This window comes from Elephas maximus, chromosome 25 (genome assembly GCF_024166365.1).
Source record: "Elephas maximus indicus isolate mEleMax1 chromosome 25, mEleMax1 primary haplotype, whole genome shotgun sequence".
Taxonomy (NCBI): Eukaryota; Metazoa; Chordata; class Mammalia; order Proboscidea; family Elephantidae; genus Elephas; species Elephas maximus.
This window is the reverse complement of record NC_064843.1, coordinates 8,214,255-8,234,154: the sequence shown is the minus strand read 5'-3', so window position 1 is coordinate 8,234,154 and position 19,900 is coordinate 8,214,255. Positions and strand designations below refer to the sequence as shown.

Here is a 19,900-nt window from a genome sequence, read left to right as displayed (position 1 = left end):
ATGCCACCAAGGCTTCCTCTGGTGCACAGTGACCACTCTATAATCATTTGCTGAGTAGGGGATGATGGCTCGTGTTTGGGGTACTTGGACCAGTCTGCGGGGGCACATTTAAGGAGCAGGAGGGTGTGCGTGTCACTCGGGACACAGCAGGCAACCCTGTCCTGGGTCCCAGCCAGGGCCTCGTCGGGGGCAGGTCCCGGGCTCACTGACACCCCAACAAGACGTTGAAGCAGCCACCCGGAGCAGGAGACACAAAGCCCCCCAGGAAGCGAAGGGCAGACCGTCAGACTGAGTGAGGGAGGAGGGTGGCCTGGGTGCCCTGGGCTTTGTACTCAGCTGGCCTATTAATAGAAGCTGAATGATCTGGAAGCAGCACCCTCATAGGGCAAGTGTCAACGGCCCCAAATTTGGGGTGCACACACGCCCAGCCCCACAGTGCCTGAAGGTCCCGGAAGTGGGCCGGCTCCTGGCTCGGCCCCAAGGACGACATTATTTTAGTTACAAAAATAATCAGAGCTTGGTATTCATTTGGACTAATTACGCCTCCCGCTCCTGACAAGCCTTTTCTTTATTTATGTAGTTGGGGTTTTTGCTGCTGCATCCTCCAAGCCTCTCACTCAGGAGCCTTTTGAAAAGGGAAAAGGGGAGCCGTCATTTGTCACCGCAGGCGGCGGGGTGGGAGGGGCGCGGAGATTCCCGGCTGGCTCCGCAGTGCTGAGCGGGCAGCCAGGACTCTGCTGGTTGGCGGCTGTGCTCACGACACGACAGGAGACTCTGGCAGGAGACTCTGGCGATCCTCCCTGCTCGGGTCAGAGTCCCAGGTGCAGAGCAGGCAGGCAGCACGGCGCCCCGTGCTGTCGCTGGGTGGCCTGGAGCAGGAGCTGGGCTGGCCAGCCAGGCAGCCTAGGAGGACTGAGGCTCAGGTGATCTCCAGGGACCCCGGACAGAAACCTGAAGGCAGGGGTGCTCCCCACCGCTGCCAAGTGCCAGGGCAGGAGGAGGAAGCATCCTGAGCCGGTGTCTGCGCTGCTTCCACGTGCTGTGCCTGGTGACCTCTCCCAGCTGGTCCAGGCTGGGCAGCGGTCCCCACGATGAAGACCAGCATGTGCAGAGCCGGAGCAAGGACCCTCCCGGCCACCCCATGACCCAGGGCAGCTCCCTCCCTGGAGCCTAGCTGATTTCCCAGCAAGAGGCAGCCACTGGGGCTCACCGTTTCCCCCCACTTTGGCGGGTGTGCCACCACCGTTGAGCCTCACAGACCACAGCCATGGTGCAGAATGTAATTCTGGTGTTCTTCCGCAGACGGCTCAGCCAGAGACCTGCGGTGGAGGAGCTGGAGAGGAGGAACATCCTGAAACGTGAGTAGCTGGTGGCTCTCCCAGGGTCCCTCCTGGGCAGCAAGCCAGGTACGAGGCAGAGCGGGCCCACCGCCTGTGGAGCCAGCTTCCTCGTGCCCAGCCTAGCCCAGCCCCAACCACTGGGCACCCGTGTCCCTGCTACCTGGGAGCTGCTAGGAGGATTGAAAGCAAAAGCCCCTGGAGGAAAGATGAGCCCCAGACCCATTCCCTGTAGACAACCTGTGCTCCTTCCAGTATAATCATAGCCTGTCCTGTTTTCCGGGTCACTTAGTCAGCCTGCAGGTCACGCGTCTGTAGTCGTTCTGCAGGCTGGCTTTCCAGCAGGTTTTCCTGGCTGTTTGGATTGAGAGTCCTACAGGAGCCAAATCACAGGCAGAGTGTGGACAGCGTCATGAATCCCACTGACAGGGACACGCCCCAAACTTGCTGCTCCGTGGGGGAAAGCGAAGCCTGCTCCAGGGGCAGCGTGGGAGATGGTTCCTGTGGCCCACAACTTTGAGGTTCTGGGGCCGCCTGCCCCTCCCAGCCCCACACCCTGTGGGTTTCCCATTGGGTACACAGTGGGAGCACAGGCTGCACACAGGTGCCACAAGTGACCACCACCATATGGAGAACAGTGTTCCACTCCTTAAAGTCACACAAGATTTCGGGTGGTGAAGCCCTCAAAAGTGGTTCCCTAGGTAGCTCTTGTCTGACTCTCTGTCAATAGACTTTTCAGTTTCCGAAACATTTCCTACAGAAGTGTTTGGCTTGTGAAAGTGTTCTTAGTTTACTCTTCAATGTGATGGACGTGCAGACGTTCTCTGAGTTTGGTTTTTTATTCCATGATGGTCTTTTTACGAGGAGTTCAGACAGCACCAGAGGCTGCCTTCTCAGCAGACAGACCCTGGAGACTCTTGCTGGGCTGATTTCTCTCCACTTCCTCAGACAGCCCCCTCCTTTGTAAATGACTGAAAGTAACTGACCCGAAGCCTGGGATATGATAACTTCTATCCTGTTAATGTTGAGTGGGCACAGCCCTTCAGCCACCATGAGCCGACTCCGACTCACAGCGACCCCTGGTGTGTCAGGGTAGAACTGCTTCACAGGGTTGTCAGGGACTGATTCTTCAGAAGGTGATCACCAGGCCTTACTTCGGAGGCACTTCTGGGTGGACTCGAACATCCAACCTTTCTGTTAGCAGCCAAGCACATTAACTATTTGCGCCACCATGGACCCCAGGCGTAGACTAGTCATCACCATGTCTCAAGCTTACCCCTGAGAACCTAGAAAGACACTTTTCATTGATAAAACACGTCATCAAGTTGGCAGACAGAAAATTCAAGCAATTTCAGTTGCCAGATATTTGAATTAAAAAAAATTAAGTCACCTACTTATAACGCTTGTGTCATTTAAAAAAAACAAACAAAAAAACGTGTTGCTGTCGAGTCGATTCCAACTCACAGCGACCCTATAGGACAGAGTAGAGTTGCCCCATAGGGTTTCCAAGGAGCAGCTGGTGGATTTGAACTGCCGAGCTCTTGGTTAGTAGCCAAGCTCTTAACCACTGCGTCACCAGGGCTCCTTAGAAGTTATAGATGCCACTAAAAGTAGTTGTCCAAACTTGAACTGAAGCTTGACCCCCGATGGTCTGCTGCCCACAGTGGGAGGAGAGGAGCCCAGCCCTGGCGTTTGGTCTGGGGACTTGCTACTTCCAGGGGAACCTCTTCCCTACTGTCATGGGCAGCTGGTCCTCCCACCTGCGAGTGCCTCCACATCAGTGCTGAAGCCTTAAAAATAGGAACAGTACTTGGTGAATGGAGAGAGCGAGCCAGTCCCTTTATGAGCACCCTCAGCTTCTGTCTTCAAAGGGACGATGAATTTCTTCTCTGTGGCCCTGACAGTCCCCCCATGTCCGCTGAGCTGTCACCCTGAGCCACAGCCAGGCTTGTTCTTAGCGCCGAAGCTTCCTCCAGGGCCGTGAGTAGGTGCCTTGGAGAACTTCTCTACTAGGCTTTGGATAGGTGTGTTTTGTTGTGTTCCGTGAAGATGAGAATAGCGTCACCATATATGGCCCGTGTAGAGCGTCCTATTTACGGGCTCTGGACACACAGGGCCCCAAACGTTCATGCTGCGGTGCATCTCCTGTTTGGAATCAGTGCTTAGAACATCAACACTTTGTTCGCTGCCATTCAAGTGGGGAGCACATGACTAACTGAAGTCCTGTTGAAGGACCCTCAGTTCTGCCTGTGCATTTACGGGTCATTTGTGGATGGTGATGGTGATGGTTCTTTATTAAGCCCACTCTGTGTCAGGCACCGCACTCAGAGCTTGGCATGCATGCCCTTGTTTCATCATTACAACACATCTGTGAGGTCTACACCCCTTGACCCATTTTACCAGAGAGGAACCGAAGGCTCAGAAAGGTGATGGGATTTCAGGAGTGAATACTGGCGAGGAGCTAGAGTCCGACCCCAGGTTTGCCGGGCTCCCTTGTCTTTGCGCTTTCCCCCTTCCCTTCTGATTGTTTGTGGCAGGCTCATGTGTAACTGTCCTAGCTGCTGCAGCTGTCTCCAGAACACTGGGCCTAGAGGTTCTGGAAAGACCTGGGTGGCAGGAATGGTTAGCCACTCTACTACTAGCCAAAAGGTTGGAGGTTCGAACCCACCAAGAGGCACATAAGAAAATAGGCCTGGCACTCTGTTTCTGAAAAGGCACAGCCATGAAAACCCCACAGGTTTTGCTCTGACAGACAGGGAGTCGCCATGAGTCGGAATTGACTTAGTGACAACTGACAGTAGCAACAGCAGTTGTGGAGATGGGTCCCTCATTCTGCCCAAGGCACAGGGTTTTCTTAGAAGAGGACACGATGGGAGCTGGGAGGCATGTCTGGGCTGGGCAGAGAGATCCTCCCACCCATTACCAAGGGGTGCAGGGGAAGAGCGACCAGGAAGGACTTCATGGGAGGGGGAGGCACCTGGTGCCCAGGAGGACCCGCCAGGTCTCTTCAGAGATCAGCTCTTCAAAGAGCCTTGCTTGTGCCTATATGACCTTGGTCGTGAAAATGACATTTTTTACGATTAGAAAAAAAAAATCTGATTTTGCGTCAGTTTTTTCATGTGACTTGGTGTTTGTCCACAGCCTGTGTTTAGGAGGAGCCCTGGTGGTGCAGTGGTTATAGAGCTTGCCTGCTAACCAAAAGATCAGCAGTTTGAATCCACTGGATGCTCCTTGGAGACCCTATGGGCACTTCTACTCTGTCCTGTAGGGTCGCTGGGAATCAGAATCGACTTGGTGGCAGTGAGCTTGGTTATTTTTGGTTTTGTGTTTAGGAAAGCCAAAGAATTAGTTTCACGCCATCGCCGTAGTCCCTCATGGCTGGCCCTGTGTGGGATGCTTTCACATTACTGTTATTTTTCCTGGCTGTGTCACCAGCTTTGTTGGTACCTGGGTGTTGCCAACGGTTTGTACTTAACTACTAACCTAAGGTTGGCGATTCAAACCCACCCAGCAGTGCCATGGAAGAAAGGCCTGGCAACCTGCTTCCCTAAGATCCAGTAAAGTCTGTAACACATAGGGTGGCCATGAGTCGAATCACCTCAACAGCAGTGGGTTTGATTTTGGTTTATTGTCCGCTTTCTGACTACAGCTTATTAAACGTGGTTTCTTCAGTTTATCACTTAGATTAAGAACCAACCACATAACCAGGTCTCATTTCCTTCTCTAAAATGCTCTGATGCGAGCATTTTAGCATGAATCTTTCTTTTTATATTTAAAAATTACTGAAAAGGACAATTGCTGATACACTAAACACCCGTAAACCCAGCCCCCAAAAGGCATCTTCTCAAGCCAGATAATGTGACATTGTGGAAATGCAGTCGCAGGGTTTCCCTTTTCCAAACCCTGGTAGTGTTTCTAGGAGTGTTGGTGGTTAAAACCCCTCTCCTAGGGACGGAGCTCCGGCAAGTCGGGAACCTGAGGCTTTATTTAGCAGCAGCAAGCACCAGAAATAGAACATCCATCATCTCATATCCCAGGGCAAGGCATACATTCTATACTACATGTCAGCACTCTGGTCTATTTTTAGCTTCCAAGTGTAGGTGTGAACGCAGCTTGCATCTTAACAGTCACAGCCCACCGAGCAGAGCCAAATTTGGACGAGGGACTTGGGCTCTTTTCAAAGGCACTGCCCTGTAAGGTGACAGCTAAGACAGCCCAGCAGAGCTCAGATCTGCCCTGTCAGATGTCGCCATGAGTAGGAATCGACTTGACAGCAGTGGGCTTGGGGCTTGGCTATGTAAGTGTTTTGGGCTCAGCAATGGAGAGTCAGCTGGGTTCATGAGTATCTTTGGATGTAAAACAGACCCTGAAAATATAAATTTCAGAAATCATGTTGCTCAGAATCTGAAGAAGGTGTTCCCTAGCTTATGCTGGGTTACAAAAAAGTATGTACACCTATTAGAAAAAAAAAAAGTGACAGTGCTGTGCACATAGTCACTCAATTTTTCCGCTACAACTCTTTGTGCATGTATCCGTGTTTCTAGATGTAAATATACAGATTAACCCAGTTGCTGTTGCGTCGACTCTAGCTCACGGCGACCCCCTGTGCATCAGAGCAGAACTGCGCCCCATAGGGTTTTCAGTGGCTGATTTTTGGGAAGTAGATCGCCAGTGCCTCTGGGGGAGTGGAACCTCCAACCTTTGGGTTGTCAGCTGAGCGCTTAACCATTTGCACCACCTGGGAGCTCCAGATATACAGATGGAGATAGGATGTTTGACCACAGGGAGGAAGGAGGGCCGCGAGAGATACCAGGAGAGAGACACCGACTTCCTGTTTCTCCTGCTCATAAACACATAGCAGCAATGTCTGGGGTCCTTTCTGCCATCGAGAGGGGCTGAAGAGAGGGCAGGCTGGGGCGATGGCAAAGCTCCTCTTAGTGCCAGGGTTCTTTGTGACAATGACAGGCGAGGCAGGGAAAAAGCGGAAAGGGTGATACGGGAAGAGGGATGATCTCTAGGTGTCTTCGCTAGTCCAGCGCCAGCCATTGGAAAATGGAGTCTTGAATACATGTCCCTACTGAAGAGAAGACTGTCTCTGCCTGTTTCTTTCCTCTTTTTAAAAATTTTTTCCCACCATTTTGATCTTTCACAGAAAGGAATGATCAGACAGAGCAGGAAGAAAGAAGAGAAATTAAGCAAAGACTGACCAGGAAGGTACTGGCGTTTATGCACCTCATTTCCTGAATATTCAAAAGGCAGCTAGAGAACAGCTGTTTCTGCAGCAGTGGGCATGGCCAGGTCAGGATGTTGTCCGTGGCCTGAGTGATTTACTGGGCAGCCTGGCGTTAGTTCAGGACGTTGGCTCAGCAGCAGTGAATCCACTCACCGGCCACTTGAAAGGCAGTGTCCTTTGACACATTCCAGCGCAGACTCACTTCCCCCACCGCTGAGGCTGTTCCTAGCACAGGGCAGGTGGGCACCGTGGCGGTACAACCCAGGTGACCTTTCCACTTACTTCCAGGTGTTGAGTGAGCATTTTCTTCATCTGAGAGCTTTACACACATGCCTAAGGAAAGCATACCTGGCTACAGGTGTCTTGCTTACCTTTTAGGCTGTTATTGTTTTGGATCACCTTCAATTTGTCTAGAAGTCCCTTGATTGTAGAAAACTTTATTAGCCTCAAAGGTTTGCATCTACCACCCAAGTAGTTAAAATTTACTATGGCCAGTCTAGGTAGCAACTCTAAACTTTGGTCTACTTTTCACGCTCTGGCCATTTCTTGATTGGGGTGTTCTGGTGTTTTTTCTCCTCCATAATACTAAGGGATCTCATTCTGCTGAAAGCTAACAGAACATCCTGTCTGAGCTTGACTTGTGAGTACTGGTAGTGGTTAGTGTTATAACTTCAGCAGAAATGTTTTAAAAAGCTTATCTAGGGGTACTCGGAGAGAAGCAGTGCCCTGAGCCTGAGCTGTGTACGGGGGGCTGTTCAGCCATTGGGGGTGTGTTCGGGAAGAGGATAGAGATCTACGAGCAGGTCACATAGGCCCTTCCCGTTAGTAGTCCGGGCTGTATCTCACAGCTTCAGAGCTTTATGTTTATTTACAGAGTCTAAAGTGTGCTGTTTGTTAAGAGTACTTAAAGAAAGCTGGTTTGGCATGTAATACCTAACTATGCTGATCTTTGATTTTAGCTTAATCAGAGGCCCACCGTTGATGAGCTAAGAGACAGGAAAATCCTGATCCGATTCAGTGACTACGTGGAAGTGGCAAAAGCACAGGACTATGACAGGAGGGCAGATAAGCCCTGGACGCGGCTGTCCGCAGCAGACAAGGTACGGGGCAGCCCTGGCTGAGCTGGCTGGGGAGTGGCATCATGCAATAAGGGCAGCGTGTGTCCTGCCATGGGGTTATTCTCGGACAACCAGAGTCAGCGGCAGTTTACATTAAGTCTATGACCTGGCCAGGTGTGGACCTCACAAAGACTGTCCTGGGTCAGCTGTAGGGCATGGCTCTCAGCTGGAGGAATGTGGCCTCCCTCGGGACATTTGACACCATCTGGAGACATCTTTGGTTGTTACAACCGAAGGGGTGCATTTAGTGGGCAGAGGCCAGGGATGTTGCAAAATATCCTAAAGTACACAGGACAGCCCCCACCACGGAGAATGATCTGGCCCCTAATATCCAGAGGGTGGAGGTTGAGAAACCCTGGCGGCTGAACTGAAGGGAGGCAAGACTGGCACAAAAGACATCAGCTGGCAAAAGTTTCAACAAAGGAGCTAGGGAGGACGGGGATAGATTGAGGGGGCGTTCAGGACAGGACAGACGGGAACAGATTGAGGAGGTGTTCAGGAAAGCCTGAGTCTGTACAGAAGAGTCTCTGGGTTGTGTCTTGGCTTGTCTAGTTTGAGGGTTCTCAGGGAACCTCCTGAGGAGTCTTACCTGAATAGCCAGAGAGGTAGAAAGAGAAAGATGGAGCAGTGGGTCACTGAGGCTCAGGGAAAAGTAAGGGGATTAACCCTTACCCAGCACTTGGTCTGCCTGATTTCTTTTAATCCTCATAGATTCCTGCAATGAGGAGTGACTCACCCGTCTGAACAGATGATTCAGGAAGGCCTGTGAGGGCACACACTTGTGCATCATCAGCAGTGTGGAGTGGCCCGTGAGGGCACGCACTTGCCCATGGTCAGCAGTGTGGAGTGGCCCGTGAGGGCACGCACTTGCCCGTGGTCAGCAGTGTGGAGTGGTCTGTGAGGGCACGCACCTGCCTGTGGTTAGGCAGTATGGCGTGGCCCATGGGGGCACGTGCTTGTCCATGGTCAGCAGTGTGGAGTGGCCCATGAGGGCACGCACTTGCCCATGGTCAGCAGTGTGGAGTGGCCCGTGAGGGCACGCACTTGCCCGTGGTCAGCAGTGTGGAGTGGTCTGTGAGGGCACGCACTTGCCCGTGGTTAGGCAGTATGGCGTGGCCCATGGGGGCACGTGCTTGTCCATGGTCAGCAGTGTGGAGTGGCCTGTGAGGGCACGCACTTGCCCATGGTCAGCAGTGTGGAATGGCCTGTGAGGGCACGCACTTGCCCATGGTCAGCAGTGTGGAGTGGCCTGTGAGGGCACGCACTTGCCCTTGGTCAGCAGTGTGGAGTGGTCTGTGAGGGCACGCACTTGCCTGTGGTTAGGCAGTATGGCGTGCCCCATGCGGGCATGTGCTTGCCCATGGTCAGCAGTGTGGAGTGGTCTGTGAGGACACGCACTTGCCCGTGGTTAGGCAGTATGCTGTGGCCCATGGGGGCACATGCTTGTCCATGGTCAGCAGTGTGGAGTGGCCCGTGAGGGCACGCATTTGCCCGTGGTCAGCAGTGTGGAGTGGCCCGTGAGGGCACACACTTGCCCGTGGTCAACAGTGTGGAGTGGCCCGTGAGGGCACGCACTCGCCTGTGGTCAGCAGTGTGGAGTGGCCTGTGAGGGCACACACTTGTCCATGGTCAGCAGTGTGGGGTGACAGGGTTCAAGCCCAGGAGTGTCTGACTCCAAAGAGTCCATCGTGTTCTTCTGCCTCCTCAAGTGATCTTCAGAACTCTGGAAGCCGTTTTTAGGAAGCGGAAAATCATAGATTCAGCCAATGAGTTTGGTGCCTGTGCTAACTGTTCCTCATTCTTTGTTTGCTGAGTCCGACCGTGTGAGCCCAGTGTACACAGGTGTTGCATCAACTTGGAGAAACACAGACATGCTGGACTTCGACTGAGTTTTCGGTTATTCATGCCTGATGCACTCTGAGGATAAAGTGATAAAAGGGGAAAAGAAAAGAATAAGTGGCAGCAGAGGTTTTTGGTATGGGAATGATACACCCATCAGATTCTTGCCTCACAGCCTTTCCTTTTCCCAGGGGCTATGTCTGACGTTTTTGTCTCACTGGCCCCTGGGGCTTTACCTGAGAAGTACTCAGGAAAGCTGGCCACGGGAAGCTGGAGGACAGCTGGGTTAGAGGCCCTGACACTGAGAAGATGATGACACACCCTCCGACTCCTATGTAATCCCAGCAAAATGTTATCAAATGACATAAACATAATTGTATCCTGAAATTAGAGTGACTTCTAATTATCTGATCACAAAATTCCAAGTTAATTCTCCAAAAGCTGAACTTGGCTTGTTTATTGGTGTTCCTGCTTTGTTAGAGCTCCAAGCATGAGCTTGGTGGTTAGGGATGCTGGGGTGGGCTGTCCTACAGCAAATGAGTCCGTTGACCGCCCCAGGAGCACTGGCTGTGAACTAGGCCTGCGCCAGCGTGGTGAGGGCTAGAGACATAAGCGAGCCTGGGCGAGGAATGAAAAGCTGTGTTTCTTGTTTGCTTTTTGCTGTCCCTTTTAGCAGAACAGAAGTAAACAAGTATTAGGGCTGGTTGTTAGTCCATAACCATGATACTAATTTCCTCTATTAAATTTTTAATTTCCTGACAAAGTGTCCTGTTTTTAAATTGCAGGCAGCTATCCGTAAAGAACTAAATGAATACAAAAGTAATGAGATGGAGGTACACGCATCAAGCAAGCATTTGACAAGGTCAGATTGCTGTCTGTGTGAGTTTCGTGGTACTTAGAACATGGTACTTACTTTGGGGGAAAAATCTTGATGCTTGAAGAGCCACAAAGAGCTATGTATCCAGCTAAACAAAGTCAGCATTCTGCAAAGAACTCTGATGACTAGACAGAAGGCACCCTAATTAGGAAATGCCATCCACCCCCATGAGTTCTTACAGGGCCTGGTGCAAGGTCAGGTGTAGGAGAACAGCATTACACAGGCCGCTGGTTTAGTGAGGTGATGGATATGTAGGTAATAGAGTAGCCTCAAATCAATGTAAGTAATTTTTCTGTATATTTTATTTCCCCTCCTCTAGTATTCACAACTCCCCCATTTAGTATTCACAACTTCCCCAATTTATAGATCTCTTGATTTATATTTATAGGATACCGTGAAGCTACCCTCCACCATCCCACGTACTTTTTCCTACCTTGTTTAAATTTAAATTCACATGTTTAACACAAGCTAATGCTCTGCCAGAGCTCAAAGAGCATTCATCCCGCAGCACACAGCTGAGAACCTTCTGTGTGCCAGGCACCGTTCTAGGTGCTGGGAAGTCACTGTGAGTAAGATATGGAAGGCTTGACCCTCACAGGGCTTAGATTCCAGGGGTGTACAGTTGCTGGTTCTTCGGATCACAACTTCCACATTGAGGTGAATATATTCTCTGTCCATGTCACCATGACCAGGGATGACAGTGGGCTTCTTGTTGATGACGAAGTTGGGAAGGGAAGAGAGTTACCCCTCTGTGCTCATGTAGCTGTGTACATCCTTTTGGTTTTTCTCCCTCTTCCCTACGGCCGTGAGGGGGAATCATTGGTGGAAGTTCTCACATACCCTTCATCCTAGAGGATGCCTGTGATGCAGCAGGCCTTCAGTGCAGGAGGCGCTTTGTCTTTTCTTCCTTGGTCTAAGGATGCTTAAGCCCCAAATATAAAGAGAAAGGGAATCCTATGTACAGATATTGCCTTAAATAATGGATTCCTTTCCTTTTCAGTTTGTCATTAAGTAGCCACGGTTATTGTTGTTTAAAAAAGTTAGTTACTCTATAAACCTGTAAACCAGTGTGGCTGTGGAATAGAAGCCAGGTACTGTGGGATTCCATCCTGCCCCACTGCTTTAGGACAAATGTATCAGGGCGGAAGAGGAGACTGGAGGGCAGGAGAAAATGATGCAAGTAAAGAGTTTGTTTTTAAACTTAAAGGTTTCCCCATAACTAACAGACTTTTGAGGACGTTGCAGTCATCTTATTCTTGATAATTCATTACTTCTTTTTGATAATTCACTACTTCTGCTGACTTCCCAACACCCTGGCCTTTCTGTGTACTTTCAAGGGTCTAACTACCAGCTTTCAAACTAACTTCTAGGCAGCCTCTGGGGAGCACAGGGGAGTCCTAGAGTTGGGGGCCTTCTGGAAACCTACTTCAACCAAAGCAGCTCTGTCCTCGGGGTTCACGTATTGGACTTCTGAGAAACTTTTAATTGCAGCAAACTTATTTGTGGAAGATTTTTGGAAATTTTTACTGCTAGAAATACATTGCTTTAAATTGTCTTTTTATAACGTTTAGATTCCACAGGCCATAGAGATTTTCTTCTGAGAAGAATTTGTGTTTAATTTTTGATACCAACACTGAACATTCATCAGGGAGTTTTCCTGAAGCCCTGCTCACGATTACCTGACGTGTGTGCGAGAGGAGCAGGGACCACACACAGGTGAAGCCTTTGCTGCACTTACCTGCAGGAGTAGTGACCAGACGGCATGTTTCACTCTTTGGTGTCTGAAGAGTGTGACCTGTTGGGGTCAGTTAAGACCCAAATAACTCTACCAGAAGAAAACTGTCCTTTGCCTTTGGACCTTGTTTTGCAGTTTTGCGGTGTAACAGACAAGAGATGTGCACGTGAGGCTGCCAGCCCGAGGCCTCCAACGTGGACCTGTGATGGTGTCATTCAGTATTACGTTGAAAAGACATTTTTATTCCTGATTACATTAATTTGAAACTCTTTAAGTTCATGTTATAAAAAACAGTTCATTGTATTATACTTTTTCCTTTTTTATATAATGTCTAACAAAAATGACAGCTGCAACATTTTGATTCCTGTTCATTTTGTTCTTTAATTAAATGACTACTTATTTCAGGAAATGGACCCAGGCTTTACATTTTCTCGGGATTGGGTGAGAGATTTGTTAAAATAGGCATCTGTCAAACAAGTCAAGAGTTAATGCTTTGGGACCATCAGAATCCAAACGCATGGAAGAGAATTCCAACTTTTTTACCTGCTTTGTTTTGTAAATTCTGTTGGCGTGGGTTGTGCCTTGGAAAATCAAATTATCTTTTTCAAGTAAATTTACATTTATGGATCAATGAATATATTAGAGTTCATTTAACCCAGAAACGATTCTACCAAGTGAAAATGATGTCCTCTTTGAGAGCATTTTTAAATTCACATTTGCAAACCTTATTGAAAACCCTGGTAATAAGAGACATAGGCTTAGATGGAGTGGAGATTCTAAAGAGAGGGAATTTACAAAGGGGAAGGACAAGCAAGGTAACACTAAGCATTCCCTGAGGCCATGTCCCCTGGCCACTGAATAAGTGCCCTCACGGAAAGGAACCCCCTTCCAGTGCAGGTGAGGACAGTGAGCACAGCACTGGGAGCACGGCTTTAGGAGCTTGGCACAACCTGGGTCAGACCCAAACTCTGTGCTGATCAGAACATTGCTTATTTTGTCTGCAGGATGACCAAATCTCTCACAACGTTGCTGTGATACTGAGATAAGGCAGGTAACGTGCTGGCACAGTGCCTGGCACTCCCTGAGCACCTAAGAAATGTTAGCCACCAATATGGCGGCCAGGTAGCACCTGGAGTGACTGCATGTCCTCTGGTTGTCCTCCCACATCTGCCACCTCGTTGCTTCCCGTGACTTTTCCTTTTCTACTTCTTTAAGACTGCACGTGGGCCAGGGACCCACAGAAATCTCTTTACCCTGTGGCAGCACTTGGTCCCGAGGGACTTGTGATCAATCCCAGGTACTAGCAAAAACATACTGTTGGTTGAATGACAGTCTTTTATAAGAAGTTGTCATTATGGATGAAGAAATTGCAGCTCTACCTCTTACTTGCTGTGGGACCTTCTGTCAATCTCTTGACCTCTCTGAGCCTCCATGTCTTCATCTGTGAAATGAGATGGTATCTAGACCCTGTCTAACTAGAGGTCAGTTCTTTAATTTTATGAGCATTTAAGATATGTATTTTGTATTTTATTCATAACCCATTATTTGTGGCCAACATTAAAAAAAATTAAGTAATTGTTTTCTAATTTTAAGCTACACATTAGGTAGCAGCTCCTCCAATTTAGTGTTTTATTCAAATTACAATTGCTATCAGTTGGAGCACAAATTACATGAAACTAAGATTTCAATCCACCTGGCATAGAAAGATCCACATACAGGTATGTGTCTCTTAATGTCCATTCTGGGGACATTTGCATGTACGTCTGTGGGCCGGTGCACCCGGGTGTCTGAGTGCCAGGACACCAGACCACTGTCTTGAGGCTGGAGCCCCGTTGCTGCTCAGCTGCCGTACATGGCCCAGAAGCCACCTAGTCTGCAGTGATGGAGGCCCCGGCCCAAACTCCCAACTCCAGTCCCTGCAACTCAGTAGGTCTAGTCCCCATGTTTTGCCCAGTGTGGTCCCATAGGGCACTGATTGAAAGGTACGTGCCCGTGACACCCCATTCCTGGCTAGGCACCCTCTGTCCCCTTGGCCCACACTGTCCTCTCCCTGGGCAGGTTCTCACAGGCCAGCTGGCCTTCCTTACAGCTAGCTTAGCAGAGAAGGCGGCGACAGCCAGGCAGAACCCAGGTGAAGTCTCACTGAGGTGTCCGCAGGAGCTGCCTGGGCCTCGCTCTGCATAGCGGTCCCTGGCCAATGTGCCTGAGAGCTCCGTGCCCCACGGACACAAGTATTTGCACAAAGTCTAAATCACATGATGTCATATTTTTGCAGAATGTTTCATGGACATTGTCAGCATACCTGTATTATGTGAAAAAGGGTGCTGCTGTTTTAGAATCCACCCTGGCCCCCAAAGCACAAGGGCTCAGCACCACTTAGAAGACTTGTGCTCAAATTGAAACACTTGACTGTGCCTATGGCTAGAACTGACCTGGTAGATGGGACACCTGTTTCGTTGTTTGCTCACGTAAAGTACCATAATTAATGGATAAATAAGTTTTAGACTAAGGTGGAGGAGGGTTCAGTTTCGTCCAGACTCAAGGGTTCTGAGATCTTAAAACCAGCAGACATAGTCATTGTTGTCACAATTTCTAGCAATAGTATCTAACTTCTCACCATTGTGTTTTTATGAATCAAACTATTACTCTACATTGTACTTGTATGTTTCATGCTCTTATCAGGTATTACAGAGGTTGAGGGATAAGCTAAAACTGAATCAAGTATTTTACTCTGCACCAGCTAAGTTTACTTAGTCCTGATCTAAATAAGCATATGACGCCGTGTCTCAACTCTCTCTCAGCCTAGTTAGTGGGAGGAGCAAAACTAAAAAGCAGTTTATAAATCATGGTATAAAAAAAAAAAAAAAAAAAAAAAAATATTATTATTTTTTTTTTTTATGGAAGCCCTGGTAGAGTAGTGGTTAAGAGCTATGGCTGTTAACCAAAAGGTTGGCAGTTGAAATCCACCAGGTGCTCCTTGGAAACCCTATGGGGCAGTTCTACTCTGTCCTATAGGGTTGCTTTGAGTTGGAAATGACTCGACGGCAACAGGTTTGGTTTTTGGTTTTAAATCATGGTACTGTTTTTGTACTGGTGACACACATGTGGAGATATAAACTTACATATATTATATAAATTCAGAGACAGCTGTGCATAGTTAAGAGCCAGAAGACTTAGAAAAATGTTATTTCTGCCTTCTTAATCAGATTTAAAAAATTTTTTTTTAATCAGAGACGATATCTGATTACCAAAATTCTTCATTACTAGTAGTAGGCAATAATGAGGTGTTTGTACATTGACTTTAGAAGTCATTTGTTCCTATTTTCACAAAATAAAATATGACCGACTATTCAAGTAACACTGAATATTTAGATGATTAAAGAAATTGTTTTTAAGCAGTTAAAAAGATTGAAACAAATTTTTATTGGTAATTTTGTGAGGGAATTAAATCTCTTTTAGAAACATCCAAAAGTTTTAAGTCAGTTTGACAAGGGGACAGCATATGACTTCGTGAAAAGTATATTAAAAAAAAAAAAAGGACTTTATACCAACAGAGTAATTTTGGGCAACTGACGTAGGGAAATAAAAACACCTAGCTATGAGTCAGAATCAACTTGACAGTACTGGGTTTGGTTTGTTTTTGGTTTAGCACCAGGAAGTCCACCTGGTGGAAATACATGGTAATTACAAGTCTACATTTGTTCCATTATATATTGGAGATAAGCATCAAAGTTTTTAGCTATATATCTGCACTTCTTCAACAGTAAACTTAAGTCCTAAAACAAAACCTTAATTGTATGGCTAAAACTGTTAGTCCCACATGTTCCAGTAACCATTTTTACCCCCTTTTCCAGTGATTTCTTACCAGAGTCTTTCACATGGAAGAAACATCTCAGAAGATGCTCACATGCAACCGTTAAACTGAACATATGAAAAAAAAAGTTTTTAAAAAGTGAATTTCTCTGGAAATTATATTAAAAACTTACCACTAGTTCACACTCAGATAGAAACTGTTAGATGAGCAATGGAAAAGCTGTCAGTTGTCAGTTCCACAGTTCTGTGGAAACAGCAGGGTCTTGTGTTTAGAGTAATAAAAAAGATACGTTTAACATCTTTAATTTCAACTGTAAATATCCTTGACGATGTGAATACGGAAATTCTAAAAATTATATATTCATGAAATAAGCACAATGGTAGAGAAATCTGGATATAGTATAAAAACCCAAAAACGAAACCCACTGCCGTTCAGTTGATTCTGACTCAGCGACCCTATAGGACAGGGTAGAACTGCCTGACAGTTTCCAAGGGGATATGGTATACATGTTAAAGATTCGATAAAAAAAAATGTAAACCTGCTGTTATATGTTATACATGCGTTATTACTTTCAAAGTGAACTTCATTCTCTTTCCAAAGGCACCTACACTGGAAAAGTTACTCTAGTTCAGGTGTGTGCCATGAAGGACAGCCACAGCATCCTGTTCATTTCCTGCTTCCCACCGAGAGGACATCTTACTATAATGTGACATCTGCCGTGACAGGAAGCACAGCCTCCTGGACCACCTACCATCTTGCTCTGATTTCTACATTCCAAGTTAGATTTGTTTGTTGCCATATTTTCCTGGCATGCTCTTTTGCTCAAAATTCTACTTCAGTTTGTTCAGTTTTTTTAAATTCCTTCCATGCTTGCTCACTTCCACTTTAACATGTTTAGGACACGCCTAGAGGTAAGTATGTGTTCATGTGCCATGACTATGACTCTGGTAACAGGTGATGACAGAATGTTTGAAGAACTGACTCCAGCAACTATGGAGTTTCACACTAGGCACTGGGCTGAGAGCTGGGAGAATCTGTCACTCTGTAGAAAGCAAATTTAACATTGAAGGCTGGAAGAAAACCACACAGTTTACTATCCTCTCAAAGCCTTTTACATTGGTGTTGGGCATCCAAGGGATTGGGCTTTGGTGCCATTTAGTTCTCTGTAGCAATGCCTGTAGAGTTTAGTCTTTAGGATCCTGGCTGGCTGTACTAATTCTGCAACTTTTTTTCTCTTTTTCATGTGTATTTCTCAGACAGTTATCACCTTTCAGATATATTTGGTTGAGAATGCGTGGTAAACCTACACCAACAAGGTGTTAGATTGCAATCCAGGTAAGGAATGTAAGTCATTAGTGACTATTCATCCTTAATATGTTTGAAATCAAAAGATCAAGAACTTTGCTATATTAATAAATACATTCACTAGCTTCTGCAAAATTAGCCACGTCTTGGTTTTGTTTTTAATGGCTGCGAGCTAAGGATGGTTTTTACATTTTGAAATGGTTATAAGGTACTTACATGATATTCTCAAATCTGCCTCTTGACCCACAAAACCTAGAATATTTACTGTCATGTCCTTTAAGAAAAACATCTTTTCATGTCTTGTTAGTCATCTGTGTATCTTTTTTGGAGTAACGTCTATTCAGGTCCTTTGCTTATCTTCTATCAAGTTGTTCGCGTTTTTTTTGTTGAGTTGTAAGAACTCTTTACATATTCTGAATATTAGGCCCTTATTAGAATGTGGGAAACCCTGGTGGCGTACTGGTTAAGTGCTAAGGTTGCTAACCAAAGGGACGGCAGTTCAAATCCGCCAGGCGCTCCTTGTAAACTCTATGGGGTAGTTCTACTCTGTCCTATAGGATCGCTATGAGTCGGAATCGACTCCACGGCACTGGGTATTAGAATATGATTTCCAAATGTTTTTCCCATTCTGTGGGTTGTCTTTTTACTTTTTTTTAAATAATTTTTATTGTGCTTTAAGTGAAAGTTTACAAATCAAGTCAGTCTGTCACATATAAGCTTATATACACCTTACTACACACTCCCATTCACTCTCCCCGCAATGAGTCAGCCCGCTCCCTTCCTCCAGTCTCTCATTTCGTGACCATTTTGTCAGTTTCTAACCCTCTCTACCCTCCCATCTCCCCTCCAGACAGGAGATGCCAATACAGTCTCAAGTGTCCACCTGATACAAGTAGTTCACTCTTCATCAGTATTTCTCTCCAACCCATTGTCCAGTCATGTCCATGTCTGATGAGTTGTCTTCGGGAATGGTTCCTGTCCTGGGCCAACAGAAAGTTTGGGGACCGTGACTGCCAGGATTCTTCTAGTCTCAGTCAGACCATTAAGTCTGGTCTTTCTATGAGAATTTGGGGTCTGCATCCCACTGTTCTCCTACTCCCTCAGGAGTTCTCTGTTGTGTTCCCTGTCAGGGCAGTAATCGGTTGTGGCTGGGCACCATCTAGTTCTTCTGGTCTCAGGATGATGTAAGTCTCTGGTTCATGTGGCCCTTTCTGTCTCTTGGGCTCATAGTTATCGTGTGACCTTGGTGTTCTTCATTCTCCTTTGATCTAGATGGGTTGAGACCAATCGATGCATCTTAGATGGCCACTTGTTAGCATTTAAGACCCAAGATGCCACACTTCAAAGTGGGATGCAGAATGTTTTCATAATAGAGTTTATTATGCCAATTGACTTAGAAGTCCCCTTAAGCCATAGTCCCCAAACCCCGCCCTTGCTCCGCTGACCTTCGAAGCATTCAGTTTCTCCCGGAAACTTCTTTGCTTTTGGTCCAGTCCAGTTAAGCTGACCTTCCCTGTATTGAGTATTGTCCTTCCATTCACCTAAAGTAGTTCTCTTCTACTAAAAAAAAATTTTTTTCAGTAAATAACCCTCTCCCACCTTCCTCCCTCGCCCCTCTCGTAACCACAAAAGAACATGTTCTCAGTTTATACTATTTCTCAAGAACTTATAATAGTGGTCTTATACATTATTTGTCCTTTTGCATCTGATTTCACTCAGCACAATGCCTTCCAGGTTCCTCCATGTTATGAAGTGTTTCACAGATTCGTCACTGTTCTTTATCGATGCAGAGTATTCCATTGTGTGAAAGTACCATAATTTATTTAACCATTCATCTATTGATGGACACCCTGGTTGCTTCCAGCTTTTTGCTATTGTAAACAGTGCTGCAATAAACATGAGTGTGCATATATCTGTTCGTGTAAAGTCTCTTATTTCTCTAAGGTATATTCCGAGGAGTGGGATTTCTGGGTTGTATGGTAGTTCTAACTTTTTAAGAAAATGCCAGATAGATTTCCAAAGTGGTTCTACCATTTTACATTCCCACCAGCAGTGTATAAGAGTTCCAATCTCTCTGCAGCCCCTCCAACATTTATTATTTTGTGTTTTTTGGATTAGTACCAGCCTTGTTGGAGTGAGATGGAATCTCATCATAGTTTTAATTTGCATTTCTCTAATGGCTAATATCGAGAGCATTTTCTCATGTGTCTGTCAGCCGCCTGAACATCTTTTTAAAATTTTTTTATTTTTATTGAGCCTCAAGTGAATGTTTACAAATCAAGTCATTCTGTCACATATAAGTTTATATACACCTTACTCCATACTCCCACTTTCTCTCCCCCTAATGAGTCAGCCCTTCCAGTCTCTCCTTTCATGACAATTTTGCCAGCTTCCAACCCTCTCTACCCTCCCATCCCCCCCCCAGACAGGAGATGCCAACACAGTCTCAAGTGTCCACCTGATACAAATAGCTCACTCTTCATCAGCATCTCTCTCCTACGCACTGTCCAGTCCCTTCCATGTCTGATGAGTTGTCTTCGGGAATGGTTCCTGTCCTGGGCCAACAAAAGGTTTGGGGACCATGACCGCCGGGATTCCTCTAGTCTCAAAGCATTAAGTATGGGCTTTTTGTGAGAATTTGG

The 19,900-nt window shown here is 46.9% G+C and overlaps 1 protein-coding gene across 3 annotated transcripts in view; it reads left to right on the top strand.

Annotated features, from left to right (window-relative positions):
* Positions 1 to 12,423, top strand: part of PHACTR3 (phosphatase and actin regulator 3) — a 195,988-nt gene extending 183,565 nt beyond the window's left edge. For all 3 annotated transcript variants that reach the window (XM_049869083.1, XM_049869084.1, XM_049869085.1), the window contains exons 9-13: positions 1,303 to 1,358; positions 6,490 to 6,551; positions 7,530 to 7,670; positions 10,313 to 10,389; positions 11,976 to 12,423. In XM_049869083.1, coding sequence (XP_049725040.1) covers positions 1,303 to 1,358; positions 6,490 to 6,551; positions 7,530 to 7,670; positions 10,313 to 10,389; positions 11,976 to 11,991 — 352 coding nt within the window. In that variant the 3' untranslated portion in view covers positions 11,992 to 12,423. The remainder of the gene's footprint in view (positions 1 to 1,302; positions 1,359 to 6,489; positions 6,552 to 7,529; positions 7,671 to 10,312; positions 10,390 to 11,975) is intronic.
* Positions 12,424 to 19,900: the final 7,477 nt, after the last annotated feature.